Source organism: Poecilia reticulata, chromosome 21 (assembly GCF_904066995.2).
Source record: "Poecilia reticulata chromosome 21, P_reticulata-male-v2, whole genome shotgun sequence".
NCBI lineage: Eukaryota > Metazoa > Chordata > Actinopteri > Cyprinodontiformes > Poeciliidae > Poecilia > Poecilia reticulata.
In genome coordinates, this window is record NC_088850.1 from 18,778,792 (window position 1) to 18,805,529 (window position 26,738).

Consider the following 26,738-nt stretch of genomic DNA (forward strand, 5'->3'; position numbering starts at 1 on the left):
AAGCCTTGTTGAACTTTTAGACATGCTTGGAGTTATTTCCCCGTTTGGAAGTCGAATGACACCAACCACGGTTTGTTGACCACCTGTTTCCAAGGTGATCTGGTGGCAAACGATGATAGCTACCTTGATCAGGTGGCGTAGGACCTTATTTGAAAAATTGCAAACTATGCTTCCATTTGTATCTCTAGGAAAAGTCAAGGTCTTTGCTATATTTCTGTCTTTTTTGGATGACGCCTGAACTTTATACCCAAAATATTTTCAATACGCATTGAAATGTTCATGGGGACCGTCCAGGTATTTGAGGCGTTGTATCTCGACCCGATGCAACTAAATGAAGCCGTTGCGTTAGACTGCTCCCAATTTGCAAATGTTTACCGTTATGTAGCATTGCATGTCGACGAAATCCTCGTAATATTAGGTTTTTACAAACAGTTTCTGCTGTTTATTGCAAACACCTGACCAATTCGAGCTTTTCTCTCAACAATAAACCTCATTTGCAACAAAGGCACAACTGCAAACTCCCAACGGTCCACTCGACGAGAAACTTCTCCCAGGAAGAAAATCCTTTGCCAGAGCACCTTTTTATGCACTTATAATCATGTTTTCCACATTTTATCAACTTTTTTTTCCCCACTCCCGCACTTAAAATTATTGTTCAAATTATTAAAGGATGAGGTGAAATGCATCGGACAAATACGCCACTGTAGTGTACGATGGATGTGTAGAGGAAGGAAAAAAAGGCAAAAAGAAAACAAAGCCGTTGGATGTTTTTTTGATTTTTTTATCAGCATAAACGAACACATTGGCAGACAACAGACAATTTTCTGACCAACAACCACCACCTTGAGCCGACATCAGTAGTGACGGAACAAAAATGACTCACACTGAAACTGGACAGCAGACTGTTTACCAAAATATAAAATAAAAACAGATCAAAATGACATCTACACACTGAAAGCAAAAAATGATTATGGAATGCTGTTTCAGTGGATGATCACAAAATGTAAAAATTACGGTGAAAAAAAGAACAAAAACAATAAATAAAGAACATTCAGGGTATATATTTATGTAGGTATACATAAAACTTTCCTACCAACGTCATTCGGCATTTAGAGGGCCTGTCAGTGGTAACAGTGCGAATGTTAAGAAGTGTAACTGATTCAAATATATACTCTCAGCTGTAGCGTGTTTTAGAGCTGCCTTTCAAAAACACATAGCAAAAGGATAAGATGCCTTCCTTCAATAAATAAAAACTGTTCTGTACATATCGGATGAGTTTGGAAGCAGCATCGTCATGCATACAGATCGAAGTTGCAGCGTGTCGTCATGCTCAGATATTCACATAAAAGCACTTTAGTGAGCAGAATGGAGGGGGGAAAACTATATACATGTAGGCCATTTACCTCAAAGAAATGCTAAAGACCCTTGGCTCAAGTGTTTGAGTGCAGGTGTAAACAGTAAATTAGGCCGCAGGACTATTAATAGAAAATAAGCGGTAAAAAAATATTTTGTCAGTCTATTTTTTTTCCCCCACAGTTTCATGTTTTTCTTTTGGAAACATCTGCTTCGCATTTCAAGAGAAATGTAGAAAATATATCTATACATATGCAACAACCTTTGGTTGGGGAGAACAAACAAAAAAAAGAAAATCCAATATTCTATAAGCAGATTCAAGTAGAAGCGGTCGGATCAATACACACCAGGAACCGTCTGTGTGTGTGTGTGTGAGATAATGCGCATTTGCTTTTGCGATAAATAATGTTTACACGCATCAGGTTAGTCTCGTACAAAAAGGCTAGGATCAGATCTCTTCTCCACGACAGAGCTCCCCCTACTGTGTTTTAGGTTTCTTGAAGTCTTTTTTCTTTTTTTTATTGCACAAATATATATATATATATATATATATATATATTCACTGTGCGTGCAAGATTTAAGACATGACGTGAGAGGAAGTGAGAGATGCTCCGGAAACACGACACGACGCGACGAGACGTGCGAACAGGTCGTAGGTCACAGGTTCGCTTCTCGCAGATGCGGAGCAGCTGAGTGAGTGAGTCTGGCTCCAAGTGTTTGTTATCAAATAAATTAATCTATCGGGATGTGTGTTGTGCAGAGAGGTTAGAAAGGAGGAAACAAAAAGATGGAGCTGGCTCAGTCCTGAAGGAAGCTCTCTTCAGACATCCATCCCAGAGAGGGAAGAGGTCGTTCCCGTCTGGAGTACTTCAGCTGCAGCAGGTCGCCCACTTCACTAATGGCCTCCAGAGCCTTAAGGACGAAACAAAACAAAACAGGAAATAGGAGATTGATATTAATAAGGATTCAAAGAGACTTTATTTGTGCCAGTCAAATGGAGGTGGGGATGTTTTCACATGTCAGAGAGGGGAAAGTGGAGGTGAAAGGTGAACAGAAGGCTCAGTGTAAAAAACAAAAACAGCATTGAACAAAAAAAAAAAAAACCTCCCCCCCTCATCACCACTCCTTTCCACCAGAGACCCTATCAGTATTGCAACATACTGCAGGGCACCTGGAAACAATTTACCTTCCTCCTGACCTTTTTTCTTTTTTTTTTTTTCCCTGATTCCATGCTTTGAGGAACAGAGAAAGAGAGAGGGCTGGCTTTTCCGAAGACGGAAAAAGCGGCTCCTCGGTGTGCCTCACAAAAGCAGGCCGATACCAGTTAAATGGACGATTTACAAACGGCGCTGATGATGTGCTCCTCCGGCGGATGAATAAAGCGTCTTTGGAGAAGTGGAGCAAAGCCTCAATAAAAATTAAATATTTTAAAGCTTCGCTACTAGCAGTAATATTTAAAGACGGTTTGGCCTTGCAGGTGCTTTAAATAATGTTTGAGGTGCAAGACGGAATATTATATATTATATATATAAAATTATATATTATATATAACATTATATATATAAAAGGTTGGGTATTCCAGCAAGAAAACAATTCAAGGAACCACAAGTCATGGAAAGGAATTTACAGAAAGTCAAGAAAAGCAGGTTACAAAGTCCACAGTCAGGCGCTCTTTATTTTATTTGGCATAAAATGCAAACTTAGAAAGTTTAGAGAATCCTCCCCAAATAAGATTTCCTGACTGATGAAATAAGACCAGGCCCTATTTTGATCGTGTCAGAATCAGAATAAGCTTTTATCGTCATCCTTCTCCTTCTAATTTTTTTTTTTTTTATTTGAAAACTGGACTAGAATACAACTTCCAAAACCAGCGTACAGCTCCATCATTTCAACAAACATCACCGCTGAGCAGCAGCTTGCAATCGACTTACGGTATCGAGCATTTCTCTGGTGTGAGCGGCTGAAACGCAGAAGCGCGCTCTCGACTCGATGATCGGCGTGGCCGGGAAGCCGACGACCACGGTGCCGATGTTCCTCTTCAACATCTCTCGGCCGAAAGCCCTGAAACACGGAGGCAACCCGAGCTCTTCACGTTAAGACGGCAAAGAAACAAACTGAACCGATGGGTCGGACAAGGACTCGAAACCTGCGACGCTTACCCGATTTTGGCCGGCATGTAGAGCATCAGCGGCACGACGGGCGAGTCGTCGTTGCCGTAGATGATGAAGCCCATTTCACGGAGTCTCCTGCGGAAGTAGTTGGTGTTCTCTGAGAGCTGCCTGAGGCGATCAGCGCCTAGAAAACATAAAGAGAGAGACTCAATTTGAAACTTCCTGTTACTTCCAAAGCACCAGTCATTGTTTTAACGACTTAAACCTGTGAAAACGATCAATTTACAATATTTTATTCACAAAATGTATGTGTGGTTCAAAATTGAATGTGCATTATTGGGATTTTATATGAGTGGTATACATTTGCGAATTGTATGAAACAGATTTTTATTTGAAAACGTATGATTTTTATATTTTTTATGTGGTTTCAGAAAAATTTACAAATAAAAATTCTACTAAATACGCAAGTAGCTAGCGAACAAAAGACAAATCCTGCCAACAAACATCTTTAGAAATTGAGTTATAACTTTATAAAACTTGTCTCTAACAGTTTTGCTAATTTAAAGTAAGCATGGGCCGGTTATCATTCATCATGATCAAAGTATTCCAGGGTTACGGTTTCAAAAACATTTTGCATCATAGTGTTCCTGTGGTTTGAATTGTTCCTAGAGAAATAGCAAAGAAAAAAAAGAAAAAGGTCCAAAGTGATCAGACTTTTTTACGACTTTTAAAGCAACGGCTACTGAAGCGCTTCCCCTCCCCAACCTGATGCTTTGTACCACTTGCCAGCTGGCTGAAAGAAGGCCTTTGCACTTTTTCCGCACTCGACAGACACATTAATCTGTTTGAATGTATTTCAAGTTGTGAAAAAAAAAAAAAGTGGAAGGCCTCGGAATGGAAAGTAAAGTCGTGACATGATAGCCAATCAGAGCTTTTTTTTTTCTTCTTTTTTTTTTAAGATGGCATAATGTAGTGAAAAGTAATTTTTATCCAACTTTTACTCATGAGAACATCCTTAATTATTAAGAATGATTTTTATCTATTCGGAGGGGGAAAAAAAAGTGTTGAACACAAACAAAATTATTTAGGTTCATAGTCAACAAGCTGAAACTAAACAGATATTGGACGATGCCATGTCACGCTGCGGATTCACACAACTGCGTCCCAACCAAACAAATAGCCATGTGCCGCAAAGTGCCAACAGCAACACACATCTGCCGGGGCAGTGCTCAAAAAGCCAGAACAGAAACAGCGGAGCTTCAAAGCAACCTGAGACACAACAAACTCTGGCTTTATATTTACCCGCACATATTTTCCATTGTGAAGAAATCCACAGGTATTCCTGGCCCAGAGTGATCTGCTAGCCAGAAACAGAAAGCTGGCGTTCACACACATCGGCCGTCCTGTTCGGGGGGGCGGGACACGGACGGAAGCGCGTCGCTTTTCCTGCCCCTCTCCTTCACGCGTTCACGTTTGATTAAAGCTTCCGTTTCGATCCAGGCATGCGTCTGGTGTCCTTTTTGTGCGCGACATGTGGAAACCAACAGGCCTGTAACAGGCAGCTCCGACTGTCACTTTGACTCTGTGTCAGCATCTGAAACTTCAAAGGGCTTGAATTGCAAACAGTGACTGAGCTGCAACTAATCATACTGTCACTGATGCTCTTTCCATGGGCGGGGGGGGGGGGAACTTGTCAAGCTAATATCCTCGCCGCAAGGTCAGGTCTTCTCTTCTTGGGAAAAGAAAAAAAAACACAAAAGAAGACACTACAAAGGTTGCAGCGGCAGTTGTTATTCTTGTACCTATCAACTGGGAGGCTTGAAAGTAGCGTAACCTGATCTTAGATCAGCTTTTGGACGGGTTGATGGAGTGGGGTCGGGGGGTTTGAATCAATCAAGCTTCGTAAAAAGTAAAGAAGGTGCCGCCCCAGAAAGAATAACAAGACTTTGTCGTTTATTTGTGTGTGTAGGAGAGTCCAGCAGAGTCGGGTCTGCAGAGGCCTCTGGTCCTGAGGCACCATGCTGCTTTGCACCCACAGTGTAAAAGCAACAAAAAAAAACAAAAAAACGGAGCACACATGTGAAAGTGATAAAAGGGAATAGGTAGAGGTCTTTCCATTAGTCTGGCCCAAAGCTGAACAAAGAAACAAGGGGAGGGTTTAAGGTGAACTTATGAAGAAAAATATGTCATTTTTACTGAAAGGAATCTTCTAATTACAGCATTCAAAAGTTTAAAAGAACTTTGAATTTAATTAGACTTTGCTAATGTATTTAGAAGTACATCACAGATGTCTTAATTTGTAATAAAGCAGTCCAGCTACTTTTTATGTGCTGGTGTGTCTGGCAAGGCTCATGGGAACTGAGAGGAACAATCTTTGGCCTGAGAATCGATTCTCTGGTGCAGCTTTGCAATGTAAAGTACGAGCTTACCGCCATCTTCTGGTTGAACCAAACACTTGCAACCAGTTTTTTTTTTTTTTAAACCAAAACACTGAAACCAAGTATGAAGGTTGCATACTTCTAATCAAAAGAAAACAAGAATCTCAATGCGAAGTGAAATATTGGTTTAATTTGATAACTTTTTCCTACTAGTGCTTTTATTTTGGCACGTACCCAGAGTTGTTCCATCCTCTCCCATAATGGTCGTCATGGAGGTGATTATCTGCTGGGCCACAGGAGGCGGCATGGAGGTGGCGTACACAGCACTGTGAGAGTGGCTGCGCAGGTAGTCGATCAGCTCCTGACAGACAAATCAGTCAAATTAGTTTTACAGAGATACATTGTGGTCTAATGTTGCGGTTCTTAACCATTTTTTTTCTTTTCATTATTCAGTTTCACAATTTCAGACCAAAAATTTGCCTTTAAAATGCTACACTGGTTTTATCTCCATTGTCTCCGAGTCTTAAATTACCGCTCAAAGTGGATTCTGATTACCAACTTTAATTACTTACATCAGGTTCATTTCAACATCTATGAGGCTTTAGTTTTCTCAAATCAGAACAGATTCTTTAAAATAGTGTACGAACTTTGATGCCTCTACTCTTTTGTAAAAAAAAAAAAAAAAAAATTAAACTTAAAAATATATATGTTTTAGCGCTTAGTTTAACATCTAACATTGTGTTTGGTGTTAGAAGTACAGACTCAGCTTGAAGAGGGTTAGGGGGATAAAACATTGTGAATTATGATGTGGCAAATTGAAGAAAACGTGTGTGATTTAAGTATATAAATACAACTTGGTATTTAGACATTTTTTCATCATATTGAATTTGGAATAAATATTGTCTGGAAACTCAAATCCTTTTTTCAAAGAAGATGAAAGTAGTAAATCGTGCCTCCACAGACTTTTCACGACCTTAGGAGCTCTGCTGTATGGAGGGAAAGTGCTTTAAAAAAATAACAAAATCTAGTACGCCTTTTCTTCTTGAGTTGTTAAAAAAACAACTGGATGAACAGAGCTCAACTTTTCAAAAAACAAAAAGCAGGATTTCCGTTTTCTTTTCTTTCTTTCTTTTTTTTTTGGCAACAGTGTTGACCAACACCAGATGACACAGTAAAGACAGGAAACTTGGCCAATCTGCCGAGGATGATTAAGCACTCAAACTATTTGAATCACAACTTCTTGCTTTTACGGGTAACGTTTTTACGAGTTTTAACCGTTATCCCTCCAGAGCTTTCGCCGCTGACCTTTTTGCCTCCAATGTATCCACCAGCAGCCCCGAAGCTCTTTGTGAACGTTCCCATCATGATGTCGACGTCCTTGGGGTCCAGGCCGAAGTAGTCCACCACTCCTCTGCCGTTTGGGCCGAGAGCGCCGATGCTGTGGGCCTCGTCCAGGTACAGGTACGCCTTGTAGCGCTTCTTCAGGGCGACGACCTCAGGCAGGCGGACGATGGACCCCTCCATGCTTTGGGATTTAAAGGAATCTAAATCAGTCAGTTCTTTCACTCAGTTTTAAATTTCACCACCAACCCACAAACACTCTCCTTCAGCAACCCTTACTGTACACGAGTGAAAAGGGAACAGGAAGATGACAAATAAATCTGGTCCCTTTCTCAATGGTTACAGAATGAATTTTTACAGCTCTATACATTCAATTATCAAGAAAAGTTTCAAAATATATGATTCTCCTCATGGGCTGCACAGTGGCGCAGTTGGTAGAGCTGTTGCCTTGCAGCAAGAAGGTTCTGGGTTCAATTCCCGGCCCCGGTCTTTCTGCATGGAGTTTGCATGTTCTCCCTGTGCATGCGTGGGTTTTCTCAATACTGCTCAATACTTTTTCAATAATGTACAAATGTTCTTTTCAAAGGCACAAGGTTCTTTTTAAATCAAGAAGAGAAAGTTAAATCAAAAACTGTATGGCAATATTTTACCTAGCAGGAATGTCAGCAGCCATTTTGATGAAATAAAATGCTTTCAAAAGTGTTAGTTTCCTTTCCAATCAAACAGCAACACCTGCTAAAGCGAGTTTATCTTTGTTGCTCCTTGGATTTTATTAAGCAAATAATTGCAAAACAGCTTCCTTAACAGTGCATTTGAAAGAACCACTGTGATGTCTGGAGCATGCAAATGTATTCAGAGACATTCTTCAATCTGCTTCTGTCTGCTTCACACTGGGACTTGGTAGAAATGATTTCAGATATTTACTGCGTTAGGAAGGCTAATGGCAACTTCATGGTAATTTAATTTAGAACACAACCTGCCTAAAAATGGTTTGTCTGGTAGTAAAACGGAGGAACAAAGAATTGTCAGTCTCTTTTTCAATCATATTAGTTAATTACTGAACCGATGGAGTTACAAACTCAGCCCACATTCAGAAGACATACCTGTAAATGCCCTCCACCACAATCAGGATTTTCTTCCAGGGTCTGTGGGTTCTGGGCTGTCCGTGAACAATAGCATCTCTCAGCAGCTTCTCCAGGCTTTGCATGTCTGCAGAGGACAGTAGGAGAGGGGAACAGTGATGTTACCAGCTGAAGGCTTTAGAAAAGAAAATGGACAACTATTACATTTGCAATCCATATATCTGACCACAGCTGGTGCCATTGATTAAAAAAAAATATACCCTAATGATAAATAATAGCAATTTTACAATTATAGTTCAGTCTCACATTTCATGTGCTAAAAACAGCAGGGCCTTCTATTTAGCAAGTGCGACAGAGTATTAGGGCCATGCTGAGAAAAAATAAATAAAATTATGAGAGTAAATTATTATAAAATCAATATATTCTGACTTTATTATCAGAATATTTAGATTTTATTCTAGTAATATTAGGACTTTTTTTTCCTCGCAATTTTTTTTTACTTTACTCTCGCAATGTTATTTTATTTTTTTTTAGATTTTCTCAGCGTGGCCCTAATATGCAGTCATAGGAAAGAGATAAATATCAAGAGTATAACTGTTGATATTTTAACTCGAAGTATGTAAAAAGAAATCTATATACCGCAGGGGAAAAAAAGAAGAAGAAAATCTATTTTTTTATTGAATAAATGAATCGACATAAATCAAGAAGCAGGAAGTGGAAGCTCCTCAAAGTATCGACTTTGGGGAAATGAACGCAAACTGAATTTTTGCAGACTTGTGGAAAACAAACATCATATAGATTATTTCATCTTTCAGAACATCGGTCATAAAACTTGGTGGAAGGCTGAGCTGGGCAAGTCGAGACAATGTGAAATCAGCAGCGATCTGCACACACCCAGGTCATTACACCTGTCCTCGCCACCTGGATAAAGCCTTTTACAGGTAATTGTTGAATGGTGTTGTAATCGAGAGGTTTAACATTTCGACACACTTTGGGTGTTCTTTCATCCCGTGTGTTTGTATTTTTTTTTTTTTCCATTTCAGACCGAAGTGAGAGAAGCCACTCACTGTTGTGCTTGAAGACTCGGATCGTGGAGCCAGACAGCCGAGCGCCCAGGACCAATGAAGCGTGGTTCAGCTCGTCGCTCAGGATGAGACAACCCTAAACAGGGTAAAACAGGAGTTAACCTCCGTTTTGCTACACGATTTTATTTTATGCACCCACATGCAAACATTATCCATTATTACCACTTGCAAAACCAGCTAATCCGGGGATCCACATGCTTGAGTTGTTGGTGTTGAGCAACAACTTTTTTGGCCTCGTGATTACATTGTTCAGGGTTCAAATACGATTCCCTCAGTAATACCAAAGCACTTTTCAAGCATTTCTAAGGAGAGTTTTTAAACTTTTCCAGCACCACACCTTGGAGATGAAAACAAAACCAATAAACAAAATTTTAAAAACTGCTTCATTCCCTATTATGTGACATTGCTTATTACTGTTAAAAGATTATTTAACAATAAACACAACTTTGTTTAAAGTATAGAAAATAAGATAACCTGCATTTCAATTTCACAGATCAATAACTTATTAAGCCATTACGAATAATAAATATCCACTGCATTGAAACAATCCAAACAATTATTATTAAGGTAAATGTTCTGCTCAAATTAAATGTTTGAACACAACATACCAAAAGAAGGTTAGAAAAAAAAATCCCTACCACAGTTCTTATTAAACGACATGGCATTTGGCAAATACAAATAATTTTGCTAATTCTAACTGACCCAAAAGAGGAAAAGTTTGGTCTGATTTAACTTCAGACAGTAATAAAAAATATGTCTGTTTTTTTATTGGGTGTCTTAAAATATCTGGTTTCAACTGTAAATATTGCTTCACCAATTTAGCCTTTTAAAACGTTAGATTGCATTTTATTACAAATCCACGCAGTTTGAGTGCAAAGCACATTTAAGGACAGAATACAGAAACCAAGCACTTTCCAAAACTTGAAATGAAATTCAAGCATTTTCAGGGATTTCAAGCACCTGTACGAACCCTGATTAGTCTTAGTTCGATCACTGCTTCACGCTTTGAGTTTAATCTTAAACAGAAAGTCAAACAGACAGACAATTATCTGTCTTTGAACGGTGAATGTTATGGGATTTCAATTAGTGATGTGCCTAAACCTCAAAAGCCCATAGAAATAAACACAAAGGCAAAAATTCCACAAAAGAAATGATTTAGTTTACGAAACTTCCTGCAGCCAGAGAGCAAACAAGCATGTTGCATAACGTAGATTTAAGACGCGAAGATGGGCTCATATGGATGTAAACTAGCAAAAAAAAGCAAAGTCAGAGCTGGGAATTTATGAACCCCTCGTCACTTCAACTTGTGTGCCTCTTGCTCCTCTCCCCGACTCTTAATCGTTCTCCACTTGTTTTCTGTCAGGAAATGTTTCTATTGGCTCGCGCTGCGTACAATGAATCCAGTCAAAGCGGGACTGACATCAGTCATCAACCCTTTGCAGTCAGAGTGCTTTCAAAGCTTGAACCGGAAGCTGACAGACTTCCTGTTCGAACACGCGACTGAACCTTTTACGCAGACCATGCGGTGGGTTTTCCAGTAACAGCGAAACTTGTTGCTGGAAGAAGGTCACAATAACTGGACAGGAACGCCCACACGATCAAAAGGAAGGAGTTACGCAAGATTCAGCAGGGAACAAATAACAGAACACAAAGGAAGAGACAAAAACTTCCCCCCCGCCGCCACCACACCTTCCCAGTGAGAGCAGGAATGTTCATGGAGTTGGTAGCAAAGCCCATCCCGAACGCCATGGACGACTCGACACCCAGAAACCTGGCCACCAACTCTTCCAACTCCTCGTGGATGTCGAGGTTGCCTATAAAAAAAAAAAAAAAGAAAGAAGAGAGAGTGTTCAATTTTAATCCTACCTGCATCCTTTTATTTACAAAATAGATGACTGTTATTAGTTAAAAACTGATGTAGCAGCTGGAAAAAAAACCCAGAAATTAATTTGTTTTCTTAAACTAACTTTGGACATTCCTTCAAATACCAACTTCCAGGATGATTAACCTACCCATCTCACAGCGAGTGCTTCCCACGCCGCCTCCATACTTCTGTGTGACTTCGATAGCAGCATCGGCACAAGGGCCAGTGTTCTCAGCAAAGCCGAGGTAGTTGTATGACCCCATGTTGATGACGTCCTTCACCACCTTGCCGGTGTGACTGAAACCAAAAATAAATGAATAAAGCATCAGAAAATCAGGAGAATGTCTGCTTTGATTACCAGGGCATTGATTTTACGTTCGCTGTAAACAGTTGGCTGGAAACCACAAAATATCATCTACTCCCCTCCGCCCCCACTGAGTCTGTGAATGCACCATAGCTAAACGTCTGGAGGTTGCAGTAGCAACACTCTTCAGTCAGGAGGTTGTTACTGCAGGAAGTGGATTTAGCTAGCTGTTTTCTACACTTCTGGCATTTTGAAAAATCAAGCGAGAGGAAGCACAAAGAATGCAGGGAAGGTTCTGGAAAGGAAACTATGTTTTTACAGTGACAGGTTTGTTTTCATTCAGGTTGCTTCCTAAAACAGGAAGTTAATGACAGGAAGCTGAACAGATCACAGCAAAGCCACTCTGTTTCACAATTTAGTAGAATCCAATTGTCTTTTTTTTTCTCCAAGAATATAGCAGTTAACGCAGTTAACGAAAGGAGACTGCTGTTTTTGCTAATGCTAACTGCACCAATCGCTCATATACAGTTGCTACAGACAGTTTAAAATGGCAACTCCAACAATAATAATAATAATAATAGTGGACTCCTTTATATCAGAGGAGCTGTGTAACATTGACTGCTCTCCCACAAAATGCGACTTCAGCCTGGATAATAAATAATGATAGACCATGACACACAGATGCTTATGGTTTTTACAAAAAAATACATTTTTGGTTTAAAGACACAATAGTAAATCTGAGCTTTTCCTCATTCAATATTCAAATGGAAACAGTTTTAGTAATGATATAGATCTCACATATGTCTAATAACCTGGAGAATTTGGCTGCATCTCTTCTTTAGATAGATAAGTCTGTATGACTTTGGGTTGATTCAGAAAAATCAGTGGTTTGTTTATTTCTCTTTTTCATTCTAATTTAGTTATTTATAATTACTAAAGAGAACACTGAAGCTAAGATTGGGTCAGACTTTGACTACATTTGCGATTGGTGCGTCTGCTTTTACTATTAACTGTTTATGCTTTACCTGCCTTTGTCTTCATCTACGCTGACAATGAGAGTTTATTTAACCAAAAAAAAAAAAAAGCTCCCAGCGCTTTTGTAGATACTTCTCATACCAGCGTGACTCAGCTAGAATTTTAACAGAGCCGTTTGTCAACATAAATAGTGACGAATGCCTTACACTCCCCTTAGTTGTTGTGAAACAGTGGAGATATTCACTAACGTGTTTTGAATATCACAGCAGGATTATTTGTTGTCAGTACATAAATGTGATAAGACACATTCCATTTTCTTGAGACAGCAGACGATTAGAGATAGTGAGATAAAATTTGATCGGCGCCACGTCTTTTAACTCTTTCCAAGCTGATTTACAGGGTCACCGTAACTACATTTAGATATAACAAACATTGTTTTAATGTCTTTATTTTTTAAGATAAAGACCATATGACTGATACGTACTAAATAACTTCCTGAATGAAGTCACTCTGTTCAGGGTACAACTTAAGCAACCACTGGGCGTGATCCTAGATCAGCATCGTCACAAAGTGCTACTGTAAGCCAGGAAAGCCACAACTATATCTACTTTGTAATGACAGGCGTGTAATGTAGCTCAGTCAGTAGAAGAGAACATGAACTTATTTTCATTCTGAGACATGCTTTCCTCAAAATGAACAAACAAATGTCAACAGAAATACACAACGCAGCAACCTACTCAAACGTCCAGTTGTAGTTGTGGGTAACTCTCTCTACGAGGTCCATCTTGGCTCCGGGGACGCTGCAGATGGGCCGGTTCCAGTTGTCCCGGATCCGCATGTACAGGTTCCTGGTGTAGAAGTTTTCAAAGTCCTGATAGAGAGGGACGAAATCCTGTGGAGAGGGGAGGAAATATTTCGACGTTTATCGTGACATTTCAGTATGCACAAGTTATCTTTGTTCCGAGCAAAAGGAAATATTTACAGTTTGACAAGATAAATCGGTCTGAAGATTAGGAAAGGCGTAAAACAATGATGCAAAATGATAAAACTGCAAAAACAAAAAATGTTATCAAGTATTTTTGGTCTACTTTCTAGTGCAAATGTCTTAATAGACTTGAAATAAGATTTTTAAAAAAATAGCTTACAGCACAAAGTAGGAACTTGTTTTAAGTCAATAATTCCTTAATATTGATAAAGTGCTAACTATTAAGTGAAATAACCTCCCAGTGGAACACACTTTAACTTACAATGTGGAAAAAATGTCCTGACTAGCACTTTTTCATCAACATTAAGGAATTATTTACTCAAAACAAGATCCTATTTCTTGCTGAAAACTTACTAGTTAAGTTAGTTTTTATCTCATTTCAAGTGTACTGGGACATATGCAATAGAAACTGGACAAAAAAAACACTTGGTAAAATGTTGAGTTTTTGCAGTGAAGAGCCAGAAAGATTCTTTTAGCAGCACGTTCTAGAAAATAAAGTTCTCCCTTCGAAATCGTTAAAACACAAACCAGACCGAGGGAAAAGCTTCCATTTCTGTCAAAACTACTCAAAGAATCCACTACGATGTCTGACACTTTCCACGTGTCAAACACGCAAAAAAGCTGCTTCACCTTCTGCTCGTCTCTCTCTCGAGCCACATGGCACTTCTCGATGTTCCAGTGGCGGAGGAAGTCTCTGAGGTAGCCGAAGACGGTGAGGATGCCGTAGCCCATGTAGGTGAGCACAGCCACCAGCAGAGGCGTCTCCTCGAAATACTCCACGTAGGGCTTCTTGTACAAACTGGGATTGTGGGTCGCATTTTGCTTCTGAGGAACAAAAGAAGGGACGTTTTCAGTGACTCCAAGGAATCTTTTTCCAACTCAAAAGTCCAAATGAAAGCAACGTTTATACTGCACACGACGAGCCCTGACTCTTCTTATAAACAGGATTTCTACATATTTTCCTGTTTTAATTTTAGACTTTCCCAGAACTCTCAATCCATTTTTGTTCACTTTTAAAGGATAAATACAAAAAAAAAAGAAAATGGCAACTTTAATTACTTACGTACTTGAACAATAATGCGATGTTGAACATAGGAGGTGAATATATAAATATAAAAAAGATAACCATCTATCCTTGAGCTCAGATGAGTCATGGAAAGGACACACCGCTAAAACAATATAGAGGCTCCTCATGCGTTACAGAACAGCAGGTATTATTACTTATTAAACTTTTTGTCTTAGAAAAGGTTAAACAGTAAATCGAGACTCCAATGCTATTTTTTTTTTTTACAAAGACCCGGTCTGTTGCGCACACAGGTTAGCAAAGAAGTTATTAATCCAGAGTTGCAAATGTATTGATCTTGAAATGCAGGAGAACTTGAATCTTGTCGGAGGAGAACATGTAAGCAGAATTTCGAGCTGAACTGGAGGAATTTCTACTTGAGTGCAGTCGCTCATTACGAGCTCTGCCCAGCGGCTAGAGCAGCCACTTCTCATGTGACCGGTCATGCTTCTCAATGAAATACCTCAGAGCAGCTCAAAGTGTACTGTGTGTATCGTTTGTGCATTCTAAAAGTCCGCCAAACAGGTTCAGCTCTGAAACGGCCGAGAAAATACTCAACAACATGGTGGACAGCTGGGAGTTTATGGAAGAAAAAAGAAACAACCTCAAAATGAACCTTGTAGAGCAAATGAAGCCAACAAATTAAGCAGCTACACAGAGATTAAAGTGAAGTGGGCACCAGAAGAAGTGAAGAGAATGTTTCACTTGCTTGTTCTGCATCTCGGTGGCAGACGATCAGATTACATTGTGTACACAATAGGGGGAAGCTTGTGGTGTAAGCACAGAATTCTGTTTGCAAAAAAAAAATACAAAATGCTGATCCAGTGTGGAGACAATCTGAAGTACAGAATGGATTGTTTACATGCCTTTCGGATTCCAGTATCGGGACGTTTTTTCCCCCACGTCAGAATTACGTCAAATGTGTTGAGAAAAAAAATTCAGGGTTAAAAACATTTACAACTAGAAATGGATTAGAGTTTTGAATAATATTTAACTTTACGTAAAAGTGGAATTACACAGCATCGCTCTTTGGATCCTTCTATTGATAAAAATATATATATATATAAGTACCCACAATCCCGTTTATGAAGAGACCATACAAAAATGGTTAGAAATCTTCAGCCGGACATACTCTGACCAGTGATCAGATAGTCCAAAATCTCTTCAAATCGAAAATACTTCATTTTTCCCAAAGGGAGATTAAATGTCGTAACACATATCAAATTGTATTCAAAGAGTCTTTTCGAGTGACGAGGATGTGAACAGGAAGGATCTCCAGTAGCAGGCAGGTTTGCAAAGAATCAGAGGAAGCCTCTGACTGAAGACATTGTTGTTCTATGACAGTGCCATGTCTGTCATCACGACTAAACCTGTCGCAATATGCAATAAATCAATTCATTGCATGATAAATTAAAAGGAGTGTAATAATTTCCATTCTGATGATTAATACTTTTTGAAGGGCTGTTGTTGTTTAGAGAGACTTTGTAGTCCAAAGTGTTCTTTACAAAATTAAAGTTTATAGATGTTCGAGAGAGTGAACTTACATTATTATACCCTACCAATATATTACTTATTAATGATCTAAAAACAACAATGTTAGTGTTTATCGCAATAATCTCCGGGACAATTTATCGTCCAGTAAAATTCGTGTTTGTGACAGGCCGGGCTATGACATAGCGATAGCTCAATTTTCCATATTCCGCATGTGACGCAATCAGTTACTAGCAAGCGCTGCTAATCCACCTCCTTTGCTTTTGCTGCTGCTCTTTAAATCTCTGTCAGAAGACCGTCGTAATTTGGAATCAGAACCAGCAACTTCAGCGATTACAAAATACTCCATCTGGAAGTCATTCAGAAACATCATGTTGGTGCATTTCTACTTTAGATTGGTTGTTATTTACAACTCCAGATGGCAACCAGCTAGGGAACATTCTTCCTTTTGACTGAAAGCAATTTGAGCTGTGATAAGATTGAATCTCTGCCTTAACTTCCTGTAGGCTGACCTGATATGTTTTTGCTCAAAAACACGAACCCAATGGATGAAAACAATTGAAGCAGTGGAATATGACGTTCACTACAGCGTATTTATTTGATCTTCTTCTGGAGAGAGTTCCCACCCTCACACCCAAATGAAGAATGTGTACTGTTTAAAAATCAAACTATTAAAATGGACCGCGCCCTTTCAGGTCTGGAGACATCCAGCTGATGGGACAAGTCAAAGCACCGCTGAGCCTCCCTCTCCCTGGGAACAGACACCACCTCCGACACTACAGGACACTTGTCCTCTTCAAACTTAAGTCAGTGAACAGAGACCTGTCTAACCTCACCAAGCGGCATGGAAACAACAGGGTGTAAAGTTACAGATGGAGGAGTGTGTGAATGTGTGTGTGTGTGTGTGTGTGTGGGGGGGGGGGGGGGGGGGTCATCACTACAATCATCCCTGATCAGGTTTCTCAGTCCACAACAGTGTTAAAATTACACAAGTTAAGGGTGGCCGTTCCGGTAGCCCTCTTTGAAATGGACAATTATGAATATAACGCTGGCATTTCAGAATTTACATTTCGAAAACAAGACATAGAAAATGTGTGCTATACGACATAGTTAATGTCTAATACAAATATTTGAGCAAAGTCCCACTAAAGAGCGTTAGAAGCTAACTGTACGAGGTAATTACAATTATATTAGCAGCGGCATATTGTTATACTGACATGTAGCCGCGCCTTGCACGATCCTGCTCAGGAAAACCACTCCCACACAAGAATGTAGCCGCTATACAAACACGGCAAATATAAATATATATACCTCATAGAACGAATCGGATACTCTGTTTATATAAAATAGAAAGTAAGACTGTCACTAGCCTCTTCCGGTCTTCTCTCCGTGACGGTTGGGCCTTACCTTCTCCCCGGAGCGACTGTACTTCTGTGACTGCTGAAACAGACAGTGGTTCTTCACGTAGCCATTTTTACTCGCGTTTTTTCCGTTTAACGTCCGGCGGCAGGCGTCTCCGTTCAGCAGCTTCGTCGAGGAGCTTTCCGTCATGTTTCCCCCGGGGAAATTTCACGAACTGTGTGGACTCAACTTGTGTAGCGATTGAGAATGTGAAGTCAGGATTTGAGATAAGGAGGGGGAAGACGGATTCAACGCCCACTCTGTCACTGCCCTGTGACCGCACCGAGGTTGCCGGAAATTCACGCCCCCGTGCGGTTCTCTCGACCAATAGCGTGAAGTCAATGCAAAGATCGTCTATTTAAACAGTAATTATTATTATCAGAATCTGAACAGCATTTTATTTGCAGAAGCTCATTCGTCCTCTTTTGGAACACTGGGGGAGCTCTTACATTTTTTCAGTCTTTCTTTAGCGTGAGACGCCGTGAAGCGCAGCCCACAAAGATATAACCTATGGTAACCTTTTAGGACAGCGCACCTTTTCCAGTGACGCTGCTGGGTTTAATTGGAAAAATACACAAGGGTAAAGGTGGGTTATACAAGTAAAATAAAGTTAGGGACGCGGAGAGGAGAGAAATAAAGGGCTCCGTCACCATAATATCGTTTTGTTTGGCGTTCGTTCAGCAAATATGAATCAGATTTGGTTTACAGAGAACTTTGTAAGCTTCTACTCTCTATAGCTCTAAAATAATCACAATTCAAAAATGTCGCTTGTAAATACAAAACCAAATATTAAATAAATAACAGAATTTTAATTTAATACAATCACACATAAAATAACACTTTTCTATTTGTATTTGTAACTAGGAAATGCCATTAAAATATTTTAATAGTTAAACAACAAAGCAATTCTAAAACACTAAAATTGTACTTTAATACGTTAACTAGAACACAAATGAAGAGATAAATCTTCAATTACTTATGTTGACCTTTTAACCCTGGTGCCTGCGAAGACTGAGGCAACTGATACAAGTGATAAGGGTGTGGGATCAGTAGGACCCCATTTCTAAACACAAGTGTTAAATAGTAAAAGTGCAATAGAAACAAAGTTTCTATTAAATTAGATATGCAGAAAAAGTAAGAACAAAATATCTACATAAATAAAGATGGTGATTTTCATTAACATTTGCGACCATTAACACTCTCAGCTGTCCTTAGGTCTTCAGAAACGCCATCGTTCCAAGAATGAAAACTAAACAACAGCTCACTGTTAGTTTTAGTTCTTATGTTAGGTTCCACTGTAATTACAGAAACATTCACTCACACATTCAAATCATTGTCATCAAGTGTTGCATGCAGCCACTCCCAGGGCCAAAAGCACAAAATCAAGCACCATAGCCTGCAGACACGGCTCTGCAAAAACTCTGCATCCAAGCCTTACATAACCAAGTGCGATGCAAAGTGTCGATGCAGTGGGGACGAGTCATGGAGGATCATGTTACTCTATCTGGTGATCTGTGAATTACTCTAGGTGGCTTATGTGCCTCTGGTCACATAAGCCACCTAGAGTAAGTCAACAATTTCCATAGAGGAACTCCTAAATCCTTATAACAGAAAAGGCTGGGAGACTCCATCATAGTAGAATGAGTTGTCTATCAAGTTCATACTTCTGGCAATGCTGTGTACAAACAGGAGACCTGTTCATTCCAAAGGCCTCACAATCAACTGATCAACTACATCAGCTAGTATTTTTTGGATTAGTGTAGCACAGATTTGACTTACTTACTTAAATTTTCAATAAGTTCATGGTGTTATAACATCTTTCTATTACAAACAACTACTGTCAATGATGACATCACAGAATTGGTTATTCTCAGTTGATGTGTTTCAATCTTTATTCCAATTTTTTTATAGACTTTATGACTTTTATCTTAACCTTTACTGTTTTTGGTGTTATTTTTAGGGATGTTTTTAATATTAAATATTAAATACTGCCTTACCATTGCACCACAATCCTGGTGTTCAGCAATTTGATTACAATTTTGTAAAAAAATATATATGTACACTGCTCAAAAAAATAAAGGGAACACTTAAACACTTAAGTGAAGACTTAAGTGTTCCCTTTATTTTTTTGAGCAGTATATTTTCAAAATAATTAAGTTGCACGTCAGCATTTTCTACATTGATATTGTCATCTGCTCTCCTGCAGAATTCTTAAAGAAAGTTCATGCAACAAACCTCAGGTGATGCGAAACTGTCTAATAAAATCTTCCTACTTCAAAGCGCACATAGTAATTGTAATACTAATAACATAATGTTCAGCATTATCTTACTTGCAGATACATTTCACAGCAGAGTTGATTATTCATTTAGTGCTGGGAAACTGGAGACAGAATTCCAAGTCTCGCCTCCTTCCCCCTTCCTGTTCGGAAGGTGTGGTCATGCGAAACGTGCCTGTCAGCATGTGAGGCCAGTGATTGTTCATGCAGTGTGGCAGCAGTGCAAATCCTGTCCTTCTTATTTGGATGTATTTGCATTTCGGTGTGTAAGTGGAGTCTTTTGCAGACTCTTTAAATGCAAAATAAGCAACTACATTTGCAAAAAAAAAAAGCAGAAAAAAAAAACTTTTCCTTTCTTGTCTCAACCTCCTAGATGGCGCTGTTGGACAGCTTAAAGGGCAAGCGCCCCCCCATCTCTCAACAGATTTACAATCAGAGAAGGGTAATAGAGCAGCATTAGGTGAGACTGGTTAGCCAATCAGTGTGTTTTAGTGGATGTCACACCGAAAGACACTGATGATAGCAGCTCATGATTCGATTTCTAACTCTTTCTAACACTCCTCTCAAGGTCGTGACCTCTGGTTTGGGATAATGGACGCTTAGCCTGGCCAGCTCTTATCATTGTACATGAAGGCCGCTGAGTGTCTCTCCATTCCCAGCCTGATGAAGCTGATAAGGACTCAGCACTAATAGGGTCAAAGCAGAGGGTTAGACAGAAAATATAGTCTAATCGGGCTTCAGCTCTTGAAAATGGCTGCAAAAATCCTTCTGATAAGATGGAAAATTATACCAAATTGAATGGAGAAGAAATCTAATTCCTAATCAGAGCTGCTGTTTGTCAAACGGATTAAGTCAGGTTCGGACACATTTTTTTTTTATGTCTGCGCCAAACCTTTTCTGACTTCCATAGTTCTCTGGCTTTTCTAAATCCATTTTTTTTTTAGTGTAAGTGGCACAACCAAGCACCAACTTATTCATACGTATTTTAATCCGATCAAGGAGTTTGTTGCTAATAGACATAGAGAGAGAGAGAGATATCTCAAAAGATAAAACAGGACAGTGTAAAACAGGTAACATTTGTTTATAATTCTCTGCTTTTATTTGCAATTCATGAAATAAAATAGTATGCTGGGATTCATTTATATCCATTTTAATGATGAAAGATAAAATCCTTGTTGGAATTACAGCAATATAACCTTTCGTAGAGTTACAGATCAAATTAATTTTTTTGTTGCATATTTTGACTGGTATTTTGATAATTAATCGAGGTCGGAAGGCTTTTCTCGGCACTCTCTTAATTTTTAGCTCCTCTTTCAGATAATCTTTCATATTTAAGTCATGACTCTGGCTTGGCGGCTCCAGAACGTTATTATTACCTTTTGTCTAAAAGAAAAACTAAATCTGCAAACTGATAGAGCTCACCTTCGGTTTGTAGTTGTGACTGAACATTCCTCTAAGAGAATTTTTGGAATATTACAAAGTAACAACTTTATCCTCAAATTTATAGGATCAAATGTTCTCTGTTAAACCTCTCAGGCCTAACAGCAAAGAGATCTAACAGCAAAGAGAACTAAATGCAAATTGTGCGCTATGATTCTCAAGTGTTTACTTGTAAAGCGTTTTGAAAACCAGTTGTCGTTTTTTCCTTGACTTCACAGCTGTTTTGTTTCGCCCAGCTACGCCATGAACTCCCAGTAAAGCTGGGAGTTGTGGAGGAAATCAATATTGTCTCAAGGCATGGAAATCAAACATGTCTCCAAGTGGAGAGAAGATGGCGTCGGTAGGATTCTCAATTCCCATCAGGTATTAACTTCCTCCCGACTCACAGCCGGTAGTGACTTACATCACTCAGAGGCTCGCGTTAGGCGGCGACAGGCAGCCATAAAGCCCCTTTTGGTTTGGCAGTGATTCCTAAATGCCTTCCGTTCACACAAACATGTTTTCAAAAGATAAAATGATCTATTTGCTCTGTGTTGCATCATGATCTGAAAGCCAGCGAATGCTACTTTTCCCCTGTGGAGAAAAGCGTCGTGCGAAAAAAAAAAAAAAAAAGAAAAAAGAAGAAGAAATCTGAAATGTCTCCATGTCGCATCTGATTTGTTTTCCCGCAGTAAAACTCTAATGGCCTGATATTTCCTCATCACAGAACACCCATTCCCACTCTCTTTTGCAGTTTTCCTGCTTTGATGTCATCTAATGAAATTGCCAGGAGAACCGGTTCCTCCTCCCATTCCCCCTGACAGCGCATTAGGAGTCGTCGCGATGGGAAGTCTTGGCAAGCAACCGTTTTTCCATACTTCAGTGGCATCTAAAGTGGGGTAAGTAAGATGTGATGAAATAACAATAGCGCACCAGTAACCATAGTGATTAGCACGACTGTTCTCATCGCTATGAATTATGCTCGTCTGCATTCACATCCACAAGCCACATCCTGAGAAACGATCTGCTGCAATTGTCACCAGAAAGTATTCATACTCTGTCTGATTTTTTCTACTTTTTGATGTTTCCAATTTGTCCTCAAATTGATGTAAGCATAGTTCACTTTTTAATTATTTTTATATGATAATGTAGAAATACGTTTTTAGCTATTTTAGCAGCTTTATAAAGCTTACACACAAAAGGTATTTGGGCCATTTTTCAACATAATTTATTGGTCCATGAAAACACAGTTGCCGTCCCGTTTCAAGGTGCTTTGCAGTTTGATTTATTGATTCTAGTTTCATTCTTTAGTCTTTTTCTTTGATTAAATTAGCTTGGTTTCTTTCTTTCTTTTTTTAAAAACTTAATTCAGTTCTTCTTAGTCTAGTTTATGTTTACTTCTCCATTGTGTCTATTCTTTGTTATTCTTAGATTCATTTTCCTACTTTCCTTGTTTGTTCTCTCTCCTCAGTTTGAACTTCTGCAGGTTAACCGTTAGCTAAACTGCAAACGGTTTGCTAATTAACCTCGGGTTCTTGTTCCAGCATTCACCCTCACCTGAGTGAGTTTCTGCTGGCTCGTGCAGCAGAAATTTTCATTTGTGCCGCTTTCATTTCAAAGATATTAAGAAATGTTTCCAGAGGTCATGAAAGGTCAATCAGCCCACCACCAGGTGTTCTTTAGCTTCATAGCTTGGGCCTTTGTGACAGTGCGCAGATTCGTTTTTACAATCGAGTTTACTTTTTCCATTGTAATTCAGCGTGAGGCTTTGCTCCAATGTTCAAATTGAATCTGTCAAACTTGCATCCTGTGCCAGCAGCACACACCTGGGCAGCTTGTCTTTCCGGCTGTCACTCAAACATGTTCTCATCATTAGTTCCTCTCCTGTGCATATGCAGGCCAGGACTCATTCATCAATATACGAGCAGCTCAGAGGCGCACAGTGTGGCTGTGTCTCTCTGCGAAATAGTCTGCCTGTCAAGTCTGTCTATCATGCTTGCTTGACCCACGACCTGGAAAAGGAAGTCTCCGGTGTGGATAATCTCTCACGGAGGGAAGAATTAGACAGGTGTAACAATCTCTAATGGCGGAGAACAGGAAGAACTTTTCTATGCCTGCTATTCATTGCTTATATGGTCTCAACAACCAACACAGCAAAATTATTTGGCAATTCTCTCCTTTTATGAATCGAAAATTATTTGATTTGTCACATATTCCCTCCAATGTCCTCAGTTGTTTGTCCTTTCTGCTCTGATTCGCTCAGGGATCACAGTGTCACTCAAAAAATATTCACTGCCCGTCACTTTGTAAATTCAAATTTGACAAGGTTCAAAGGGAAAGGGTTATTGTAACTGATGTAAATTCAAATTCTTCAGAGTTCACAGATGTTCTTGTGATGGTGTATTAGGGTCATTGTAGATGAGAACATACGGAGTAAATTTCTGCCAAAAAACTATGAAATTTTGAGCATTAGTCTGAAAAATATTCTACAAACAGTTTGAAGATTTCTGTGTTTCTAAACTTGAAAATCAGAATGTTTTCCAAAAGTTGAAATTTTTGGACGTGTGAAACTAAAATTTCCAAGTTTTTTCTTTTTCTAAAATATTTTTTCAAGCAAGTTTTGACTTTTCAAACTCAGAAATGTTCTTGTTTTTTCTAATAAATAAATAAATGAATACATTCAGAGATTTTTGGCAGAAAAAAAGACTTAAAGTAACAACTTAATACTACCTAAATTGACCCATTGTAGATTCTAAAACAGGGCAGGTGATTTATGTCATTTCAGATGGTTAATTTGATTTAAGTCCACACACATTTTGGGCAAAACATCTCAACACCATAATACAACCACCACCTTGCAATACAGAAGAGATAAAGCTATGATCAGTAGTTGTTCTGTAGGCCAAATATGTCCAAAATAATTTGGTTCCTCCTGATCCAACAGTCTCTAAAGTGTTTTTATTGTTCTTAACTTGTTTGTAAAATTCGATCAGCCTCTTAAAGGTCAGCTTGTTGGAGATTTCTAACAATGGTGGACAGCTTATATGTCTCCTTATTCCACAAGGGACCAACGGAGACCATCGGAGCTTTCCTTCATTATCAATCTAAGCCAATGAGCTTCTGAAAAGCTGAAATGTTTGTTTTAATCAGAAAGAATTCATCTGCATTGAAAAATGTGTGCAGTTAAATGATAAGTTGGCTTGCCGAAGGTACACCCATCATCCATCTAGATCCTAGATTTCATAATAGATCTAAAAAAAGAGAGACCTTTTAAAAACAATATTATACCCCCAACTACTACACTGTCTGCTTTTAATAGGAATCATGGTTTGTTTTTTTTCTTAAATAAAATTTGTCATTTAATGTAACAGGGTGAGTTGACTATTATTTTCATATTAAAGAAAAATAGCTAACAGAAGACTAAAGGAAATAAGATCTTGCTCTCTGCTCTGCTCACTCTCCTGCAGCAGCATGCGAACGTCTCTTATTGCCCTGCTGCCTCTGAACAGAGATATGACGGTGACGTATCACCAAAAAGACGACGCAAGACAAACTAAGCTCTCCTCCTCCTTCGACTCCAACGGGCAGAAAGCCGCGCTGCAGCGACTCAGTGTGGCTTAATACTTTTGGGTTTGTTTCCTTGTGGAGCCGAGATAAGGAGCCATCCATCACTGGCTTCCGTCCTCGACCTGAGGATTCCATTAGGGCCCAAACAATATGTTCACTGTTTACGTCGAGCCCGCGCGCACAAAGGCAGTGCCAAAGAACCAATTTCCTCTTACCTCATTGAATAAGGAATCTCATTCATCTTCCGACCGTGCCCATTTATAAAAAGCAGACGCGCTGAGTGGAGGCCCATTATCAAGCTGTCTTCGGCTGCCCGGCAACCAGCTGAGCACAAATGCAGGCTGATGGAGGAATGTCGGCTGTGCTCTTTGGAGATAGGAAGGCGGCTAAATGGGGAAGTTTGAGCGAATTGCGCTGAGTTAGGCTTTTTCCACAGAGGAGCCTTTTCTTCACACTTGCATCTCCAAAGCGTCTGCAACACTTATTATAAACCTTGTTATTCAGCCACCCAAAATGTGCCTCTTCGAGTCGATTTTCTTGTCAGATCGCCACAATCAACACCTGCAGTTTTTTTTTTTAGTTTAGTTGCGGAGTGAATTTCCATCCTTTTTTTTTTCCAAGTAAAGAAGAGAAAATGTCGCGTCTCAATAGATACACCCTTCACAGGAAGAATAAGCCACAAAACAATCATTTTTTGCTTGCTCACTGAGGGCCAGACACGTGTTTATTAATGGGAGGTTGAGTGGAAGGAAAGCAGTAGCCTCGAAAGGGTTGTGAGATAAAACACATTTAAGAATTTGTGGGAGATTTGTTTGGCGTCTAGTAGGTATGACTGAAACCTTCTTAATAAATCCAAAAATTGATCTTCATGTGATTGGAATAACTGTCCTGCCAAAACACCCACTTATGTTCAACCAGTTAACTGCAGCTGTTGATCTGAGGTAAAGTTGAGGAATTTGAACATGTGAGTTCAAAGAATTAATCCCATCATGACAGTCTTATGCTTGACTCAAGTTTTCATGTTGGATTTTTAATTATGATTAGAGCAGTATGAAAAAAATCCCTTATTTATAACATGTTGTGCAGCATCTACAGTAGCTTTATTAGGAAAACATACTTTATTTTAAACAAAGGTTGCTAGTCAATTGCTATTATTCTCACGCCCCACAGAAGTTGCAGCCCTGAGCAACCGCCTATGTGGCCTACGCCAAGAGCTAGCACTGTGCATATGATGTTTGGATGTAAATTTGTGACTGTCTGACTTTATTTTTGTGTTATTCAGGGTTTTTTTTTCTCAGGGGACAAGAGGGAAACTGGAGAAAAATGCTGCCTGTGACTAAAAGTAGCAAAGAAACTGCTGCATGTTGGCTCATTTTTCTACCAATATGCAAAGGTTAAATAATTCTACAACAACCCTGCTGACACTGACTGACTTTCTGAAGGTTTTCTGTTAGAAGGGAAAAGAAAGAAGTCAGATGTGGAGTTTTTTTTCTGATCCAAGAGGTGGTTGCTGTACTCCATCTATTATTCATCTCTGAATAAAAAAAAAAGAAAAAAAAGAAATCTGTCTGTGAATTTCAATCCACCTGTCATGTCTCAGTAAAAAAAAAAAAAGAAAAAAAAAAGAGACATCAGATTTGCAGGATAGAGCTGATTGTAGGTCAGGGCCTTGATAAGAGGAGCATTTTGTTATAGAGCAGAGGCTTTCAACCTTCTTTCTAAGAGCGTTGCCCCAGGAAATACTGACGTTTTTTAAATACTCACTTACTAACAGATATCTTATAGCAAAGTGTCTTATAAAGGTACAAGTAGTACAAGAATTTAGGCATTGGAATAGAGGGGAAAGGTTTTGTGTCGGGTTATAAAAAAACCCATGTTCTTATGTGTTCAAGTTCAAAATTGTAGGAAAAAACATGCCAAAGGTTTCAGATTTTATTTTGAAAAAAAAAAAAAAAGTGTGCTCCTTTGGTTTGATCTATTTCATAAAATACAAACAAAATACTTAGAAGTTTGTGTTTGAAACGTGACGAAGTTCAAGAAATA

General features: G+C 39.2%; 1 protein-coding gene across 1 annotated transcript; it reads right to left on the reverse strand.

Annotated features, from left to right (window-relative positions):
• Positions 1-765: 765 nt before the first annotated feature.
• sptlc2b (serine palmitoyltransferase, long chain base subunit 2b) lies at positions 766-17,725 on the reverse strand. Its single transcript, XM_008398236.3, has 12 exons — positions 17,440-17,725; positions 14,109-14,303; positions 13,231-13,385; positions 11,363-11,511; positions 11,040-11,164; positions 9,333-9,426; positions 8,287-8,392; positions 7,148-7,367; positions 6,077-6,203; positions 3,513-3,648; positions 3,285-3,414; positions 766-2,265 (listed from the first exon to the last, which is right to left on the reverse strand). The coding sequence occupies exons 1-12, from the start codon at positions 17,581-17,583 to the stop codon at positions 2,152-2,154; spliced, it is 1,695 nt and encodes a 564-aa protein (XP_008396458.2). The 5' UTR covers positions 17,584-17,725; the 3' UTR covers positions 766-2,151.
• Between the last annotated feature and the right edge of the window lie 9,013 nt (positions 17,726-26,738).